The sequence below is a fragment of the Equus caballus genome, chromosome 29 (genome assembly GCF_041296265.1).
Source record: "Equus caballus isolate H_3958 breed thoroughbred chromosome 29, TB-T2T, whole genome shotgun sequence".
In the NCBI taxonomy this organism is placed as follows: domain Eukaryota; kingdom Metazoa; phylum Chordata; class Mammalia; order Perissodactyla; family Equidae; genus Equus; species Equus caballus.
The window spans coordinates 40,402,562-40,423,485 of NC_091712.1; the positions used below are offsets into that span (position 1 = coordinate 40,402,562).

At 38.6% G+C, this 20,924-nt stretch overlaps 1 protein-coding gene across 1 annotated transcript in view; it reads left to right on the top strand.

Moving 5' to 3' along the window:
- The first annotated feature begins 609 nt into the window (after window positions 1–609).
- The window catches only part of LOC100070616 (aldo-keto reductase family 1 member C23-like protein), a 30,993-nt gene continuing 10,678 nt past the window's right edge, over window positions 610–20,924 (top strand). The window contains exons 1-6 of the mRNA XM_001500286.6: window positions 610–965; window positions 7,726–7,890; window positions 8,782–8,898; window positions 9,102–17,924; window positions 19,698–19,865; window positions 20,721–20,837. Of these exons, the coding sequence (XP_001500336.3) occupies window positions 17,841–17,924; window positions 19,698–19,865; window positions 20,721–20,837 (369 nt within the window). The 5' untranslated portion in view covers window positions 610–965; window positions 7,726–7,890; window positions 8,782–8,898; window positions 9,102–17,840. The remainder of the gene's footprint in view (window positions 966–7,725; window positions 7,891–8,781; window positions 8,899–9,101; window positions 17,925–19,697; window positions 19,866–20,720; window positions 20,838–20,924) is intronic.

The following is a 20,924-nucleotide window of genomic DNA, read 5'->3' on the forward strand; positions in this document are numbered from 1 at the left end:
CCTCTGCCATGTTACACCACCTCTGCCATGGGGACTGAAACACTTCAATACACCACATTTTGGCATATAAATATATGATATATTTATGTGTGACCCTGTTTTAGAACAGGTGACCCAAGATCATAAGTCTCTCACAAGTTGTTTATAAGCTATAGGCTGGGCCATTGCCCCTCACATGATTGAAGGGCCTGCAAATATTGCTCAGATTCTTTGGTTAATGTCCTGTGCTCCTCCGAAGCACAAACACTTCCTGAGACCACCAAGAACCTTTTGCTGCCTAGGCCACCTTGAATCTGAAAATTGGCACAACACCTTCAGCTTTTTCAGCTTTAGGGACTACACATATATTTCTTGTCAATATTACCACATCAATTCCTAAAAGTTGGAGAGTCTGCTTCCTTCCAGTGAGGGGACTGCAATAGAGGGCCTTAGGATTAACACACAAGCTGTGTGATAAGCATGGTCGCTGGTCCAAGGTTCCAAGTTTCCACTGAAGCCCTGGCTGCCACACGCTATGCGTCTGGGAGTTTATGGGCCAAGAATGGCCCTAAGGCCACCAATGGGTTTTGGGATCAAATGGCTGTCACAATGCACCTTGCAGGAGATACCATAAAAAAACAGATACTTGAGGCTACTGGGCTGTCTTGAAGACTGAAGTTCTAGGCCCCACTCAGTGGCCTCAGGATTCAGATCCCTCTCTGCTAGTCATAGGAGATCTTTCATGTGGGCAGCTGGACCCAGACAGTCTCCATGGTTACACGGCAACAACTCCTTCAGGACAGGGCCAAACTCCAGGAGGATGACTTCCCCCATGCTCACCCCTCACCTGTGGCCATAAGGGAGGTGGAAGTGCGTCCTCTGCCTGCCGCCTTGGCAAAATAAGGAGCCCCTTGGGACAATGGCAGAGACACCGTTGAAACCAAGAACAAAGGAGTTAAAATCTTCCCCAGCGTCAAAACTTTTAGGTAAGCTTTGCTAACTGCAGCTGTGCATGCCCAGTATAATAAATTGTTTAGAAATAACCAGGTCTTTCTGTTCCTTTTCAGTATATGAGTGAGCTGTCTTTCTCAGGAAGTTGAGGTCCAGATGATAAGATTCAGCCGCACAAGACCAAATGCAGGCTGATGGAAACTAACAGAAAAGTTCAGACAGTCAAAGTGATGAGGATTTTCAGGCTGCTTAATTTTAAAACGGGTTATGATGAGGATTTTTAGGCTGGTTACTTTTAAAACTACAGATGAGAAGCAGGCTCCAAGGAGTGGAATTTGCTTGTCCCTTTGTTGGGAAAGATTTACATTTCTAAGGAAAACCTCTATCTGTGAAGATGTCTCCGTTCTGTGCCAGGAAGAAGGGGAATGGCCTTATCTCTAGAGGCTCCCGATCAATGCCAGAGGCAAGAACTTGAGTTGTTTACTGTCTGGCAACCTCATGTAACTGACCAGCCCCCCCCCCCCCAAATCCTCCTTTGTCTTTAGCTGAGGATAATATTCAAGCGGTGACTTCTGCCATTTACTCAATCCGGTTTGATTCTTATCTAAAAGTCATGGGACCGCCAAATGGCTGGACCATATGGGCACTGACATCATTTTAACTTTTTTACATATTCTTTGTCTTGTAAAGAGATAACTCACATACCTATGCCTTAAATTTAGCTCTAACCCTCAACTTGGGGCAGCAGAAGCTCTGACTGCCTATGTGTCCTGTCCCCATGCTATTCTATTCTCTAAATAAAAGAGCACTACTGCCAGATCTTAAGAGTCTAAGAAATCTTTCTTTCGACTCCTGGGCTCACCGACCCCGCATCAAAAGGAAAAGAAATTCAGTCTTCAAGGCCAAATATAAGCTGGAGGGAAGGCATTAACGAGCAAAGCCACATGCTCCCCCACCCCTATGTAAAGCCCCAAATAAAGACCTCTACCTTCCTTCCCTTCAAGAAAGCAGGTTTGAGTTTTAACTCCTTTGTCCTTTGGCTGCCTTTCTATAACAAACCTCTGTCTTTACACCAACTTGGCATTGTAGTTATTGGCCCTCCTGTGTGATGGTTACACAGACCTGTGTTTTCATTCAGTAGCAATTTAGTGAGTCATTCTGGAGGCTGTTTGCCTGTGGCTCCCTGGCCCTGGTTAACTCTGATTTCCTCGGAAACAGTCCAACAGCTGCCTAGGGGATTCACCTTCAGGACTGTGCAGGTACTTTCCATCTGTCCCAGCATCACTGGCCCTAAGACCATTTTTATTCTGGCAAGGAAACAGACATTAGATTTTTCCTTTCTTTGTTTTTGCTTGTGATCTGGAACGGACATCCTTTTCTTGAGTTTCTTAGTTAAAACTGACTGTTGTTTTCCCTTTCATTTGGTTCCCTCTGCTTCAGGAGTTTTGTTCCAAGTTGTTGGAGTTTTATTGGAGGGAGGCTCCAATTTTGTTGAAAGGACTAGGTATCTTTCTCAGAGAGAAAACTCTGTGCCCCATTTGATTTGATTGAGTTGCCTTCTTAAGAACAACTTAGGTTTCCTTTTCTTTTCACTTATTTTCCTCTGATTCAGGGGTTTTGTTTCAGGTACCTAAAGTTTTGTTCTCATAAAGAGGTTCTCAGCTATATTTGGTTTGATAATTGTGTATGTGCTTGTATGTACGTGAATGTGTAATTTGTTTGCCTCTTTTTCAGGGGGTTTGTCCCAGGTTACTGTATTTTGTTGGGGGGACCTGATTTCTTGAAAGTATTAATTTGCAGCTCTATTTGAACTAATATTTGTGTGTGTGTGTGAACATATATAATGTATGTGTGGGGGTGATACTGATGTGGATTAAGGCTGCCCCAGCTAGAGAAGCCCAAGGTGACCTGGCCTACATGCCAAACTATATGACCCAGTGGACTTTTTTTATGGTATGAATTAGGACTGCCCCAGGGAGAGAAGCCCGGGGCATCCTCACCTGCATGCCGATCTATATGGCCAGATTCATATCTAAAGTTATATGACCGCACAATAACCAGACCCCATCTGCACTGAAATCATTTAATGACTTTTTACATCATCTTTTCTTTTTTTCCAGTAAAAATAAGTCACGTACCCATGCCTTATAAAATTAGCCCTAACCCTCAACTCGGGGCAGCAGCAGGAGCTCTGACTGCCCATGGGTCCTGTCCCCATGCGGCAGCAGCAGGAGCTCTGACTGCCCGTGGGTCCTGTCCCCATGCACCAGCTCTGCTTGCCCATGGGTCCTGTCCCCATGCCAGCGGGGGCAGCAGAAGCGGCAGCAGCAGGAGCTCTGACTGCCCGTGGGTCTTGATCCCATGCACCAGCTCTGCTTGCCCATGGGTCCTGTCCCCATGCCAGCGCGGGCAGCAGAAGCGGCAGCAGCAGGAGCTCTGACTGCCCGTGGGTCCTGTCCCCACGCACCAGCTCTGCCTGCCCATGGGTCCTGTCCCCATGCTATTCCACACTATTCTCTAAATAAAAGAGCACTACTGCCAGATCTTGAGAGTCTAAGAAATCTTTCTTTCGACTCCTCGGCTCACCGATCCCGCATCAATACCGTGATAGGAAACTCAGATTCAATTGCCAGTGGAGCCCACTGGGTTATCTCTTGCAAAATTGAAATGTTTTCAGTTAAAAACTTGTGAAAAAGAAAAAGACAAAATGATAAATTTACGGTCTCAGTTTCCTCTCACGCTCTTACAGATCCTAATGAAAACATTAAGTCCAGAAAAACTAAAAAGAAGCTGAGAAAAAAACAAAGGGACACTTCCCAACAAGGTGAAAATTTTTAAAGGTGTCTTCAGGAAATAAGACAGGGGGTAAATAAAATAAGTACTGAAAGGAGGAAAAGCAAAGAGAAATCAAAAAGGGAAGAGTCACAGTACGCATCTCAGCAGGATAGAAACGTTTAGCTAGTTATTAAAAACAAAAATGGGATACACAAACAGATGTCAATGAGATTAAAATAAAGGTTTAATAAATCACAGCCAAAGTTTGAGCAGAATAAAGGGAACCTCCACTGGTCCCCAAAATGTAAAGGACCTCACACAAACCTGTTTTGTTCACATCACTTTGGAAAAATTATTTTTAGAAAGCCAGAAAGCAGAAATCACAATGAGAAACCTAATCAGCAATTTCTTGGGGAAACAGCTAGGCTGCTAATGTTGCTAAGATTATAAAGGTTAACATATTTGACCTAATATTATATGAAGGGGTCATGTTAACTTTGTCTGAACATTTTTTGTGAATGGATATTATGTCTGGCTGAGAATGATTCCCCCACACGGTATTATAGAACTAAGACTTGGTGGTGGGATGATAATGGAAACTGTGATTAGAGGGGTAAGAGTTGATAAAACGAAGATAAAATTTTGAAGAAAAACTTGGTATATTTAAATGGACTTTATGCAAAATGATGGCAATGCTTTTGCCTGATTATGTTGTAGGGATAAACATTTTTTCTCACTTTAGAATATTTCCTCTGCCTGATATTGTAAGAACGTATAAATCCATTCTTCAGACAATGTTAATTAAACACACTAAAGGAGATATCACGTTAAAATAGCCAAAGTGGTGCAATTTCACTCTACTCAATTTCAGTGTATTTGTAGATGCAATTGCAAAAAGCAGGCTGAAAATTAAACAACCAATGGGAAGCCTATTTCATTCTCTTGAGGCTTCCGAATGAAATCAGGAATACCTTACAACCTCTTTAAAAGAAAATACTTAAATAGAAAACACGCCAGGTTGGAGGGTGTCAGCTGCACCAGCTGCCTTCTAGGTAGCAAAACCCAGCCAAATCTGCTGCTCCTCTGTCCTCTCTCCCTGAACTCCCCTACGTTAATGCTCCCAAAATTCCTGATCTAAATGTAAACAATAGAAAATAAGTAAACTTTTGAGGTAAATTGGAATAATAATGGCCATTCTGGGGAGCCTCTGTTTCAGATGAGTCCACCTTAATGGTCACCCTTAAAAGAGAGGCTTCAAAACTTCTCAGACACAATGGAATGCAGTCTTTGATTAATACGCAAAAGCTTCTAAAAGACAAAATGATTTCAAAAACAGCTCTAAAAAGGATCCTCACTACAAAATCAAAAGAATCTTGAATAAAAATCTTTGGCCATCTGAATAAGTCTATCTCCCAGAAAAACAGTTTGGAGACAACTATTCTTGAGTTTTGTGCCTGAGACCTGGTTAAAATTCTGAAGATCTCTGTTTGTGTCTATCTGTCTCTATATGTATTTGGCTGCCTCAGACGGTATAATGTATAGAGGAACTCTATTTAATTGTTTCAAAGCAAGTGCTTATATAAATGAATTTTAGATGTAATAAAACCCAACCCAAATGATTTTCAAGTTGACATGATATAAAATGATCTTTGGTAAATGAAAGCTTGTTTAAGTTTGTTGGTTTGATTGAAATAAATATGTCTTCAGAGTTAGCAACATTGGATATGATACAGACATGTTATCTCTTTTACAAATCTTGTCAGTAAAAATAATAACATACAGGGGGTCATCACCATTGCCTAGTGGATAAGTTCAGCATCCTCCATTTCAGGGGCCCAGGTTCAGTTCCCAGGTGTGGACCTACACTACTTGTCAGTGGCCATGCTGTGGTGGCAACCCAAATACCAAAAACTGGAGGATTGTCACAGATGTTAGGTCAGGACAAATCTTCCTCAAGCCAGAAAAGAGGAAGATTGACAATACATATCAACTCAGGGCAAATCTTCTTCAGCAAAAGATAATACTCATAATAGTAATAATAACAATTATAATAATAATAATACCTTAGAATAATAGCTGCTTTTCTTTGATGTCTTATGACATTTCTGTGGTAAATCTAAATATAGTCATCAGGAAAAGGTAAACTAAATAGATGAGCAAATGATAAAAGCATTTGAGGGAACTTATTAACAATAATTACGTATTACTGGGTATGTGCTTAAACAACACAAGATGATGGCTAATTGCTTTAATGTTGATGTGGATTAAGGCTGCCCCAGGTAGAGAAGCCCAAGGTGACGTGGCCTACATGCCAATCTATATGACCCGGTGGATTTTTGGGGTATGAATTAGGGCTGCCCCAGGGAGAGAGGCCCAGGGTGTCCTCACCTACATGCCGATCTATATGACCAGATTCGTATCTAAAGTTATATGACCACACAATAACCAGACCCCATCTGCACTGAAATCATTTAATGACTTTTTCCATCATCTTTCCTTTTTCCAGTAAAAATAAGACACGTACCCATGCCTTATAAATTTAGCCCTAACCTTCAACTCAGGGCAGCAGCTCTTCACTGCCCATGGGTCCTGTCCCCATGCTATTCCGTACTATTCTCTAAATAAAAGAGCACCACTGCCAGACCCTGAGAGTCCAAGAAATCTTTCTTTCAACTCTTCAGCTTGCCATCCCCACATCAATGTCACATGAAGTTTTTGTCAGTAATCTAAATGTAATTGTTGGGAACAAATAATTTAGATAGATAAAGATGGGTAAGAGCTTTTAAGTGCAATAATTTCACTTTATGGTATGTTTGCTTCAAAAATTGTTTTGGTAACTTAACACTTTAGAGTTTTCCTAAGCTAAATTAAATGATGAAATTTCATTGAATATCTGGATCGTTTTCCAAATAAAGTAAAATACTAAAAGTTGATTGCTAAGAATAGATTTCTCTGTCTTGGCTTCTTTTTTCAGAGTAATTGAAAAAAGCTTAGGTTTGTTGATAAACGTTTTGTACATGCTGAGAAATTTTCTTTCAGAAAGCATATATTTCAAGAAAGTCAGTATACCTGGAAAAGAAAATGTATATTTTCAGTAAAGAAGATATAAAAAACAGAGATACTTTTGTTTGTTTTGTTAAGAAACATAAATTTGTCCTAAAGTTTAGGGAAAGAAAAGCGGAAAGAAAGCATGTGACAAATTCTGTATGTAAAAAGTGATGGAAGTCCTGTGAAAGGAAAGCCCTGAGGAGTTTTGTGCATGGTCAAGTTGGATAAGATTGAAATAAATTTAATTAAGTAAGTTTCGATTTCAAAACTAAGGTGGCGTAAAATTAGAATTTGGCTTTCTTTCTCTATTTTTGATTTATTACCTTTGCTTTTGGTGTCAAATCCAAAATACGATTGCCAAGACTAAAGTCAGGAGCTTACCATTATGCTCTCTTTTAGGAATTTTAAGCAAGTCTCTTTTGTTAATGTTCAACCCCCAGGACTTCAGATTCAAGCACAATGTCAGGCACACAGGAGGCACATAATAAATGCTTGTTGCATACATGTTAAATGAGAGCACCTGGGGAATGAAGGATAAAAACTAATCATAAAGAAGTTTAAGATCCCAGTTGGGTGGAATCTGTAATCTCCATCTATGTCTATATCTATCTCTATATCTATTTCTATATCTGCAGACATATCTATATATATCTACATCCATATCTTTAGAAGTTTTCCCCAAGTGTTAGAAGTTTTCCTGTTAGTTTATTTCCTTACAATTAATTCTTTATTGACTGAGACTTGTTTTTGTGTCTTCCATGGTGAAGCCCATTTCACTAACTCATTTCAGATTAGAGGTCATATTGGAGTTTAGTCTGTGCCCCCTGAAGACAAGCTGATTATCAAGGCTTGCACCATCAAACAGGGGAACAGGAGACACTGAGAAACCACTGGTGAAAATGCTATCAAGAAAGTAGATGATTACTCTCTGGGTCAGGTGGGTTTCCAACCCTCCTTATTCCTATTTTATAGGTTCCTAAGAGCAAGGCTGGAGAGGATATCGAGGTGGCCACTGATGTAGGTTTCCATCACATCGACACAACCTACCTCTATCAAAATGAGAAGATTGGCAAGGGCCTCTAAGAGAAGATGATGGATGGTACTGTGAAGAGAGAGGATATATTCTACACCACCCAGGTGCTGTGGGCAGGGTGATGAGATGTACCCGTAAGATCAGCTATGTTATTTGAATTTTTGTTTAAAAAAATATGGTTTTGATTTTAATAATTTACTTATCTCCTAACATCGTAGAGGACTATTATTGAAAAACAGAACAGAAAAGAACTGCTTTGCTCTGAAATATGTTAAGGGTGGAACACAGGTGCTCACCTTCCCTGAACATCAGTCAGCTTCCATATGTGAATCATGAATAATAATATTTTCCTCCTTTGTCTGTTGTATGGACTGACTGACCCACTATGGAGTGAGTCCACTCCTTTTATCCTTCCGCAGATTCCCTCAGGACATAACCAAGTAAGGCTGACGTATTATTCAGAAAAAAGAACCAGACTAAGAAATGCTTTTTTCAAGGCATCATTGAGTTTGCTGAAATGTGTAAAATTTTCTTAGGTGTAAAACCCTGCTTCCCATGTCAGGAGAGCTGAGGTCTCTTTAGAATGATCCTACCTATGTCGACTTGAGTGATAATGTTCTTAGAGTGTGGACCTCTCAGCAGAATTGTTTCCAGGCATTTATTATATAGGACAGTACGTTCGATTTCCCCTTGCCTGACATTTCTCGACTCTCCTCTTCCAGAGATGACCTTTCTAATCCTTGAAATACGTAGGTTGCTTTTCCTGGGCCATCTAAGTATTATTTACAGTTTTTTTAGAGTCACTCAATTAAATCTCCCTTCCCATTAAGGAGCACATTTATACTGAGTCAAGTAAACTTAGCCCCAGTGCTTCTTATTTTTAGACAGACACAGTGGTTTGTTACTCACTTCTCAATCTTTAAATATGAGATTTCATTTGGCTGCCCTAATATGGGCAGTCGAAAGTTGTTTTTCATTTCTTTTGATCACCGCAGGTTTGGACTACTTTCCTTCCAACAGAACTGGATCAAACAGCCCTGGAAAGATCACAGAAGAAACTTGAACTGGACTACATAGATCTTTTTACCATTCATGTGCCAATTGCTATGAAGGTCAGCATTTGCTTTTTATTGTTATGCCCAAGAGTATTTCATCACTGCTGTTGTACCTCTAGTCTCTCATTTCAGCTAAATTGTCTGGGTTTTTACAGAAAGAGGTAAATTTCAGTATGACAGAGAGAATTGCTAAGTGATATATGTCACCTTGACAGTTGTGTCACTTTACTAAGAACATTTTTTTTATCCTTATCCCATAGCTTTCAGAAGGATTGATTTCAGGGATCTCACGGCCTCCACTTCAGAGAGTTAAGGACACTCCCTTACATTCCTAAGTGACCTGGAGGGAACTCTGAAAGGACAAGTGAACCCCTTGGAGACCACAAGTTGCTTTTCAGAAGATAGTATCCTACAGATAAGTAACATATGACTCCTTGGTTCTTACCTTACTTGTTGGACTATTAGACAGCAGGCTACTTGGCTACATCAGATTTCGCCTGAGGTTCTAGGCAAGAATCTTGATTGGTTACAGGCCTCTTCTCTTGGATTCCCCAAAGATTAAGGTCTATTATGGAAGGGATACTAAAATTTGGGCTGTATATCTTGCTAATCTGTGTGGTCAACCATGTAATTATAAAATGTGAATTTAAGTGTTGTTCCAAAGCCTTTATCAGAGTACTAAAGTAACAATCATGCAAAGTATATCTCACTCTCCCAACTTGTGCTCAAAAATATTTTAAAATAAAGGTGAAACAAGTCCATTCCTCTGACCCTGATCCTCACCCTTTTAGAGCAGGAAGTAGCTAGAGTGGTCATCACCCAGATTTCCCAAGATTGAGAAATGAGCATAAGACAGTGGGGATTTAAACTGAGAACGAAGGCATTAAAATCTTCCCTAGAGGGAAATCTTTGAGATAAACTTTGTTAACAGCAGCTGGGAATACACAATATAATCAACTGTTGTTTAGAACTAACTAGGTCTTTCTGTCTCTCCTTAGTATATGAGTCAGATGTTTTTCTCAGGAAGCCAAGGTCCTGACGTCAAGATTCAGCCTCACAAGGTAAAATGCACGCTAAAGATGAAAAACAACCAGAAGAGTCCAGATTGTCACAGGAAAAGAAATTCAATTTTCACAGACTTCTGGGAAGGCATCAACCAGCAAGGACACATGCTTCTCCACCCCTACTCAAAACTCCAGCACATACTCCCCCTCCCCAACATAAAACCTCAGATAAAAATGCCTGCTTTTTTCCCTTCAATGAGGTGGTTTTGAGTTTTAACTCCCATGACTTCTTCTAGTTTCCTTTCGATAATACACCTGTTTCAATGACACAATCCTGGCATTACAGTACTTGGACCTCCTGTGACTCAGGTAAGGAAATGCTGTTTGTGTTCAGTAAAGCATTACATGGAATGGACCTTACAGCTAGCAGTGTCATTCCACCTTGCCGGGGTCCCGCCCCGGCAGAGTCCAGGTTCCTGAGGGATGGACGGCGTCGGCGCAATGAGGGGAAAATAAAGGGGACGTGAGACTTGGGTTGGTGTTAGCAAGTCCAACTTTACTGTGCACAAGTGTCGTTTATATATTTTTCAGGATTAGTACAGAAATGGTTCTACAAATATTCTCAGAGAGATAAGGAAGTAAAAAACGAGCACAAGAATATTTATTAGCATTCTATTCTATATAGCATAAGGTTAATGGTAGTCTCCTCCGCAATTAACTAGTGTTTGTTGTCTCTAAGCTAAAGGAGATAGGTACCTAGGCGTCTGATGTAATTCATGATAAAGTTAAATCAAAGTGAGAAGGTCCAGGCCTCCGGACAGGACAGCAATCTGTCTGGTTACATCCTGGTGGAGCCATCCCTGCCTTCCTCAATCATTTATGCCATTAGTGTAGATGGTTAATGGGAACAAAAGGCGACTCCAGGGTATCTTATCCCCAGGGCTATCTGAATTCTCAGTGGGCAGTTAAACATCTTTACATTTTCGCTCCCTTTAGGGGGTGGAAGCATTCCTTTGTCTTGTAGATTGTAGAGCTAACAGTCCCTTAAGTACACTGCTGGAGAAAGTATCATTTTGTTAGTAAAGTAAAGGGCTGGAAAGCTAAGTTAAACTGTATATCTTCAAGAATGAAAAACAGAAGTAAGTATAGACATAACCTTGATAGAAAGCATGCATATAATTCAGAAAATATCAGGGGTGTCGGCCAGCCATTCTTCACCGAGGGGCATCCCTGCACCCCTCGGCCCTTCTACTCATCAATTGTTTATTATTTATTGCTTTTAGGAGAAAACCTCTATAACATTTTAACAGAAAGCAGAAGGTCAAGAATAATATGTAGATACTTCTTGATCATCCAATTAACCAGCAAACTTAGAAGGACAATGCATATATATTTAGACAAAGAACTGGAGGGAGAAGAAAACATTAACCAGACAGAGGCCATAAACCTAATTCGACATCTTATCTGGGCACAATTCCTTTCTGATTGTCTCAAATGGGACTGTGTGCTCCTCCAATAATTAACTGAAAAATATCTTGATAGTTACCTGGAGGTGGTCACATTCTCTTACTATATTTAATTTTCCCGGGAGGTAGTGCCTCCCAAGCAGCCACCCAAAGGAGTGAAAACTGGAGGTTAAGAAAGGAAAAGGAATGAAGGGCAATTAGAAGCAGCACAGGTTTCAGAACTATGTGAGGGGCTGGCCGGTTATTCTTCACCAAGGGGCGACCCTGCATCCCTCAGCATTAATCGGCTGGACCCTGTCAAACAGCCGATCAAATGATGTAGCCACGGCTCCCAGCACCACCTGCTTCTAGCATATCCCTGACCAGGATTGGACAGAGGGCTCTGCTCAGTTGGCAGGGTTAAAACCTGTCCACTTGGGCCTCCTAAAATGCCCTGAGGATAGACCTACTTAAGGTACAGGTTTTTATTTATTCACAGACAGCTGCTAACGGACTTGCAACATGGCCTTAAAAACGGAAAAAGCATAATTTTTTTAACACAAAGGAAACTGCTTTGAGCATTCCACATTTGGCAGGCCATGTTGGATTTTCTCCTCTCATTTTGGTTATTCATACCTTGATTCTCACATTAAATGTGTGCTACAAGGACAGACTAAGAAGAGAAAGAACCAGGAGGCCTCATCCAGCAGCAAATCTGTTCAAAAGAGAAATGTAGGAAGAATGAATGGAGTCTGACTTCAATTTAATTTCTTACTTAACCTAATTTGAATATTTAAATTTCTACGGGAACTGAAAGGATGAAAAGTAGAAAAAAAGACTCTTGATTATGACTCTCTATGAATCAAGGACTTTGGATTGAGATGTAGTAGGAACCACAGAGTAAGAGAATTGGTCATATTGGAATGTGTTTAAGATTTCAGAGATGAAGCAGTTCTAAGAAGTAAACATGAGAGTAGTTGCCTTTTAGTTAGGTACAAGTAGAAACTCTCAGGTTGAGGACATAGGAACATTGAGAAGTTTGAGTTGTCTACATGAACAAGGATGATATCAACATAATCTGGAAAGAATTATAAACTCTATAAACATATTAATACTATAAAGATAATGAAGAGAGTGCATGGAGAAGTGGGTAAGATAGCAGTGCCACAATAATGTAACCATAGAAGAATAGTCACATACTTCTCTCTTTCTAGGGAATTTAACATCCCCAATTCAATGGGGTCTTATCTGAAAATTTCCTGTTCTAACCTTTGCACCAGACATATTACATTCTGAATAACCATAGGAAAGAAGCACTGGTTGAGACGAGGTTCAAACCTTATCAGTTCAGAACACAACAATGTTCCATATCCCTAGGGTGTAGGGGTGGATAGGGGGCTTTGCTTAGTTGGTTCAGGCTGTGTGTCTCCACCCTTGGCAGTGAAAAGAAGAATGGCAAACCAGCTTCCCAGTAGTTCCCCCAAAGCCGTATCTATATTTTTTCGGAGATTGTAGTTCAAGAGATTAACCTTATATCTTCACCTTCAACAAAGCTCTAGTCAGAAATTCTACCTCTTCTATTTAATTAGAAATTATACCTAATATTATTCTACTCTAACTCTTGCACATAGTCAACTAGTATTCATTATTTATAAAGCAGTCCTAAAATATCTTCTTGTCTATATTTAATATTGGAAACCCAGTTATCAATTTTGCAAAGGAGGAACAAATATACGCTATCTGCCCCATAATTCCACAGAAAATAAAGAGAATAGAAACTTTGATCCTTCTTTCTTTTCAGAAATTAAAAAAAAATCAGCTGCCACCCCTTCCCTAAGTGTGGAAAAGGGATCATGATTCATGTCTGTGAAAGAGTAGAGAAAGATAGAAAGAAGTTTAATATTAATCCAGACATATTTAATATGTTTATCAAAATGATAATAAGTATAGTTTTCCTCACATGAGGACCTCATCCCAACCAGTGCTTCCTTCTTGTGTTTATTCAGAAGCTAATGCTCAGAATGCAGTATGAGAAGCAAAGGTTAGCAAAGGGAATGTTTAGGAAAAACACCATTGCATGGGGGTATGTTGAATTACTTAAAACGGAGAAACAAGAAAACCCCAAATTGCTACTAGCAACCCTATAATTCCCCTTGAATGTGTCTGGATATTAAAATTTAACAGCATTCTACAGGAAACCAGCCATTTGAATGAATGACTTGAATGGGACAGATGGCAGGAGACGTGAATAATGAGAGGACTGACTAATGGAGAAAATTGAGCAGGTGAAATTCAAATAACATCCGCAATCAGAGAGGGCACAAGGGAAGGACCGGCTGTGGAATACCCACTAGTATATTCCTGATCTCCAGGTCATCAATTTGTGGTCTACATAATTGAGATCATGGGGCAAATCCTGATGATCCCCAGTTTGAGGTAGTCACTGCGGCCACCTTATCCTGGATAACCTCCTAGCTGGTTGTCAATGATCCTTGGAACTTCTAACCTGGTAGCTCTTTATAGAGTCACTACATGTGGGTGCAGGAGATCCGCTGTGAGAAGGAAGTCTGGCTGTTGGGATATATACATGGAATCTTTTGAATGTATAAATCACTTTGATAAGTATTCCTATCCTAATATTGTCTTTCATTTATGAAGATGATTTTCTTTTCACACATTTGTGAATTTTTAATTCTCAAACTATATGGAAGATTTGTCTTATTTTCTCATAGTACATTTGTCTGTCTTTGTATCAAGGTCATGCTGTCCTCATAGAATGAGTTAGAGAGTATTCTCTGCTCTTCAATTTTCTGTAAAAATTAAGAATGGTTGTTGTTCATTCTTCTTCAAATGCTTGGTAGAATTCACCACTGAAGGAATCTGGTCCTGGGCATTTCTTTTTTGAGACATTTTTTGTTACTAATTCAACCTCCTTAAAAGTTATTTGTCTACTCACATTTCATATTCCTTCATGATTCAGTCTTTGTAGGTTATGGGTTTCTAGGAATTTTCCATTTCACCAGGATTCCTCCATTTGTTGGCATATAGTTGTCCTTAGTACTTCCTTTTTCATTTCCTTATCAATTTTCTATCTGGTTGTTTTATCTATTATTGAAAGTGAGATATTGAAATTTCCAACTAGTTTTGTATTGGTATCTGTTTCTCTCTTCAATTCTGTCAACGTGGGTTTCATATGTTTGGAGCTCTGATGTTTGGTACATATATATTTATAACTGTTCTCTATCCTTGGTGGACAGACCATTTTATCAATGAATAATATCCTTTTTGTTTCTTGTCACCATTTGACATTAATTTATTTAATCTGTTACTAGTATAGCCATGCCAGCTCTCTTTGGTTACTGTATATGTAGAATATCTTTTACCATCTTTCCCTTTAATAGTATTTGTGCCCTTAGATCCAAAGTGAGTCAATTATAGAAAACATATACTTGATTATGTTTTTGATATTCATTCTCCCAACTATTCTTTTTGATTTGGGGAATTTATTTACATTTAAAGGAATTATTGATAGGGAAAGACTTAGATTTTTATTTTTTTATATATGACTTAAGTCTCTTATTTCCTCCATTACTACCTTCCTTGGCATTTAGATGATTTAGCTTAGATGACGTGTTTCAATGCCCTTCTCATTTTCAATTGTGTATATTCTATTGTTGTTTTCTTTGTTGTTACCTTGGGGATTGCAGATAACATTGTAAAGCTGTAATAGTCTGTTTTGAACTGATGCCAAATTAACTGCAATGCCATGCAAAAACTCTACTCTGATAAAGCTCTGTGTACTTCTCCCAATTTATGTTATTGATGTCACTAATTTCATCTTCATACATTGTGTACATACTAACATAGAAGCATAATTAGTTTTATGCATTCATCTCCTAAATCTTGTGAAAATGAAAAAGTAGAGTTGTAAACCAAAAGTATGAAAGTACATGATTTTATGTTTACCCACATAGTTACCTTTAAAGGAGGTATTTATGTCTTCATACAGCTTTGAATTATTGCGTAGTTTCCTTTCATTTGAACATGAATGACTCTCTTTACATTTCTTGTCAGTTCTAAGGGTAAGAAATTATATCAGCTTTTGTTTATCTGAGATTGTCTTAATTAATCCTTCATTTTTTAAAGACGTTTATACCTGATATAGAATTCTTAGTTGACAGGTTATTTTTTGTTTTAGCATTTTTAATATGTCATCTCACTAACTTATGTCCTCACGGTTTCTGCTGAGAAATCTGTTGATAGTCTTATCCAGGATCCCTTCTACTTGCTGAGTCATAGTTCCTTTGCTGCTTTAAGATAGTCTCTTGTCGTCGTTTTTCAATGTTTTGAATATAATGTATGTGGGAGTGGATATCTTTGAGTTTATTCTACTGGTAATTCTTTAAATTTCTTGGATTTGTTGATTATTCATGTCTTACATCCAGTTTGGGCAGTGTTTATTCGTTATTTCTTCAAATAATCTCCATGCCATTCTCTCTCTCTTCTCCTTTTGGGACTCTGATAATGTGCATATTTGTGCACATGATAATGTCCTAGAAGTCCTTTAAGGTCTATTCACATTTCCTCACTTTTTACTTTCTATTCCTTAGGCTCCATAATTTCCATATATTTTTTAATATTATCATTTTATTCACACATAATTTACCTGATTTCTTTTAGTTTTAATTCAAATTTTTGCTTTCGCAATTTTGTCATGTATAAGACAGTTGTTTTTAAACATTTTGTCTGGTGACTAAGTCCAATGCCTTTGCTTTTTCAAGAACAGTTTCTGCACATTAATTTTTCCTTGTGGTCAATAATGGTGTTGTTTTTGTGTGTGTGTTTGTGTGTTTAATTCTGCATTTGAAAAAACAACCACTTTTACTCCTCTCAGATTTGTTCTGTGTCCAGACAATCTTTCACTTATTAGCTTGGCATGTTCCTAGGCTTGGGATCAGCCTAACATGAAAGCTGAAGGTCTGTTCAGTTCTTTTATGAGCATGCATTTTACCTGGCCTGTGTGTGGCTTTTCTAATTCCCCTGAATACATGGCTGCTTTTTGAATATTTTAATATCCCTAAAATTTACACCCTAGCTTCTCCTCAGAGCTTTATATGGTCTATTCTATGTCTTAAATCTTAACCTCTTGCCCCTTGCACCTGCAAACCTATAGTCCCCCTGAAGCTGTAATTAACCATTCCAGCTGCTTTTCAGTTCAAGCTTAGATATAGGCAAAATAGACAACAGTATTTCCAGCAGCTCTCAAATGGGTTAGGACCTTCCAAATAAGATCTTTTATGATCAACCTGCTTTGAGAGAGGTAACCTGGAACTGGGCCAGTGACTCTTGCAGATCAAGCCTGCAATGTGCCAGGCAGAAGGAGGGCAAGGGCAAGTAAATATATGGTGAAATTTTCTACCACTTTGAATCTGGCTTTTTTCTAACTGAGTTTTCAGTTTGCTGCTGTAGACCTTTGTTTGACTGTTTTCATGAGCTCTTATAAGGTTATTTCAGCCGGTTTCTGGTTGTTTCCTTATGTTTCCATGGGAAGACTCCAAGCTTCTTAGTCCATCTTTTGCTGATATCAGTCTATTTGTTCAATTTTCAATGGTCTTATAATATTCCATTGTATCAATGTGCCATAATTTCCCTAACTCTTCACAAGTTTATTGTAATTTGTTTCAATTTTTTTCTTTCATGAATACAGTTGAGTAAGATAATAAATTATATAAAATATTCATCAGCTTTTTTTGACAGTAACATCATGATAGTTTCCAAATGTTATGTAACTGGATGGAAGATATAATAAACACCCTAAGATTCTGTTTGCTTGCTGAAAATGATATCCAAAAACTTAATGTGAAATACTCTAGTGATCACCATGCCATAATGTCTTACTTTGGCACCCTTTTCAGGATTGCATCCTTAGGACTGGATATTCTTCCTAAAGAAGCAAATAAAAGAAAAACAAAAATATATTCTTTTTGATGAGAAAAGTGAAAAGGCAGTTTCTTTCACTTGGAAGTTTTCTTTATTGAAGGTCAACTTTTTGAAAAATGCTCATTAATCATTCCTCTTGATTGTGTGTGTGCATGTATATGTGTGTGTATATGATGTAAAATAGTTAATTGTTTCAAGTGATGTATGATCAAGAAGGGGCTTCATTATGGCTAAAACAAAAAATGGATTGGTATCTGCAGGTTTCTAGTCTAACATATGGTCTGTAATTGTTCAGCAAATCACTTGTAATAATTTATTAATGTATATGGATCCTGATAAAAAACATTTACTTGTACTGAGTAAAAAATTAATGATTTCTTTATCACTATATAATAATTCATTAAGTTTGCACTTTAATAAACATCAGAGAAGCAAGTTAACTGTTGCCACCTCTTTTCACTCGATGGGTTACTGCTTTAACCTTGCTCCTCCTACATTCCATTTACTAACGGTTGGACTGTGGGCGTGGGTGTTACCATCCTGTTATTCATGTAATCTGTGAAGCCAGAAGAATAAAACAGAGTCTGATTAGACAGAGGAGCAACAGGCAATGGATGCCAAAGGTTGGTGTGAGAAACTAAATGACGGCCACGTCATTCCTGTACTGGGATTTGGCACCTATGCACCTGAAGAGGTAAGAATAGTGGTCTTGGGGTTGAGGATTCCAAAGAAAATAGACTTGACATAGGTGGAGGCTAACCTGGGTTGTCAAGTCATTGAGTTCTTGTGTGACTCTTGGAGGCTCACTTGGTTTTGTAACCAGGCTAAAACCATTACTTATGCAAAGAGACAAAGTAGTCAGCGTTCACTCTGCATCAGGGCCCGAACGTGTGGTCACCTACAGATTATTCTGGGTTTTCCTCCAGTTTCCATCTATCTCCCAGGTTGGCAAAAGAGATAAAACTCAGCAGTCAAGAACATTGAATATCAGCTGCTTTGCTTTGAGGGAGATTGAAAGTGAGTGGTTTCTCTGTGTATTTCTGCAACTCAAGAAATCTTTCCTCCCACCAAGAAGACATGATCCAGAGAAATATTTGTGATAAAAGGTCCTGGAGAAGAGGTGAATGACAAATGATACGAGAACGTTTCTGTTCTGCTATGGGGTAGCCTGACAAGTGCCAGCCAATAAATAATCCACCTAGAATTTCCCTCACACTTCTCCTACTGCTTGGTAATTTATCTCAAATGGAAAATATAATATCATTTGAGAGAATAAGCTACAGTCTTCCAAGGCAAGGTTTCAGTTCTTGGTCCTTGTTAATGTAATTTTGATTGAAGTAATAGGTCCGAACCTTGGAAATAAGAGGTGCAAAGTGGACAAATCGCTGGATGGGAAGACAGAAGTTTGCCTTCCAATTTGGTCTTTAGACTATTTGGTTTTGTGAAAAGGGACTAGAACTTAAACTTTGAGTCTCATTTTCTCATCTGTAAAACAGAAGGAAATATTCAAAGAAACATTTTGGAGACAGATGACAGGACTTCTTTACCTTGTGGTACAAAGAAGGATGAAGAAGAAAGAAGGGTCAAGGATACCCCTGAAGCTTCTGCTTCAGTAAACTTCTGAATGCCTGTGCACCTAAGGAAAGAGCATGACCAACAAAGCACAGTTAGACCAACCATCTAGTTCCTTGCAATGTCATCGAAAAAAGAAAACTTCTGAAATACTTAAAACGAATGGAATATTATTCAGCCTAAAACTTGGGAGATATTGGTCAAAGGTACAAACTTTGTTATAACATGAATAAGTTCTGGAGGACTAGTGTGCAGCATGGTGACTGTAGTTAATCATAATATACTATATTCTAGAGATTCTCTAAGAGAGGGGATCTTAAGTGTTTTCACCACACAAAAAAAAGTTAACTATGAGATGTGATGGATATGTTAATTAGCTTAATTGTGGTAATCATTTCACAATGTGTATGCGTATGAGAACATCACAATGTATACCTTTGTATTTTCATGCAATTTTTATTTACCATGTTCTGTCTGACTATACTGATAGAGGACTCTTCGAATCTATCACATTGTTTCTCAAGACTTTGTCCCATATACCTTTTCCTGTTGTTGATTTTGCTTAATAACCTCTCACAATATAAATCATAGCCATGACTACAACTCTCTGCTGAGTTCTGTGAGTTCTTTCCACAAATCACTGAACCTGTGGGAGTTCATAGGTACCATTGGGCTAGTAATCAACCAGTGATTGCCTCGGATTGAAGGATTTCCTGGGGTGCCCAACTTTGATTACTTACTGGGGAAGACCAAGGCAAACTGCAGTGGGTTCATCACCACACATGCAGAACTAACCTAAGACATGAGGAAATGCTGACTCTTGGGAAGGTCAAAGTTTGCGTCTTAGCTTTCTCTCAATCATATGGATACCCAACTACTATGGTTGTTCATCTAGGTTCCTAAGAGCGAAACTCTGGAGGCCACTAAACTAGCTATAGATGCTGGGTTCCGCCATATTGATTCTGCTCATTTGTACAATAATGAAAAGGAGGTTGGACAGGCCATCCGAAGCAAAATTGAAGATGGCACTGTGAAGAGAGAAGACATATTCTACACTTCAAAGGTGATGTGTATGTGGTGTTTGTGAGTGCTCACGTGTGAACGCGATTGTGTGGAGGTGACAAATATGTTATTGGACCAGTAGTTGCTTGAAGAATTGTGCTTATTCATACAACTTTTTTCACACATATTCATGTATTAGCTCTAATGTCAAAAAGAGATGATGGCTTTCTCATCATTACTTTGTTGAAATTTTATGATTTTAAAGTAAAGTCGCTTTACTTTTCTGAGCCCCAGATCGTATCAGTGTAATTTAGCATGGACTAGTGAATCAGACAGAACAGTGATCAGCCTATAGCTTTCCTCATCATCTGATGACTTAACAAAATTTCTTAACATTCTGAATGTCAGTTCTCACATCCATCAGTAAGAAAGAGAAATATAAGAGGAACTTAGTGTATTAAACAAGATATAGCTAAAGTGCCTTGGATCGTATCCAGCCTATAATAATATGTTCATAGCACTTTTCCCCTAAAGTTATCTATGCAAAAGTGATACTAATAATTCCCCATTGGATTGAACGTTTGATAGAAAGACATGATATTTGTCAACTGCTTTGTAAACTCCATCAAACATAATTCAGATAATGCGCATGGTTATTATTTGATAACACTTTTTATCTCTTGGGTCCTTTCCTTCTATTGTTAGTTGATGTGCTGATGATAAATCCAAACAAATAATAGAGTTTCTATGGGTATGTCAGATCACAAGGCAACTGAAGAATGGAAAAAGTATTTTTCTCCTCTGTGGTCATGAGTTTCCAACAAGTAGAAAAATGCCTAATTCTTAGGTGAAACAAGAAAAACAAAATTGACTAAAATATTGACCCAACACAAATTCCATTCTTTATCCTCTACAGCTTTGGACCACTTTCCTTCGACCAGAGTTGGTCCGAAAAGCATTGGAAAACTCTCTGAAAAATCTTCAGCTGGACTATGTTGACCTATATATCATTCATAGTCCAATAGCTATGAAGGTGAGCAATTTGTGTGGTCACACTTATTTTAGTTCTTGTGTCACAATGTTGATCAATTTTCATGGATGGTTATGATATTTCTCAGAA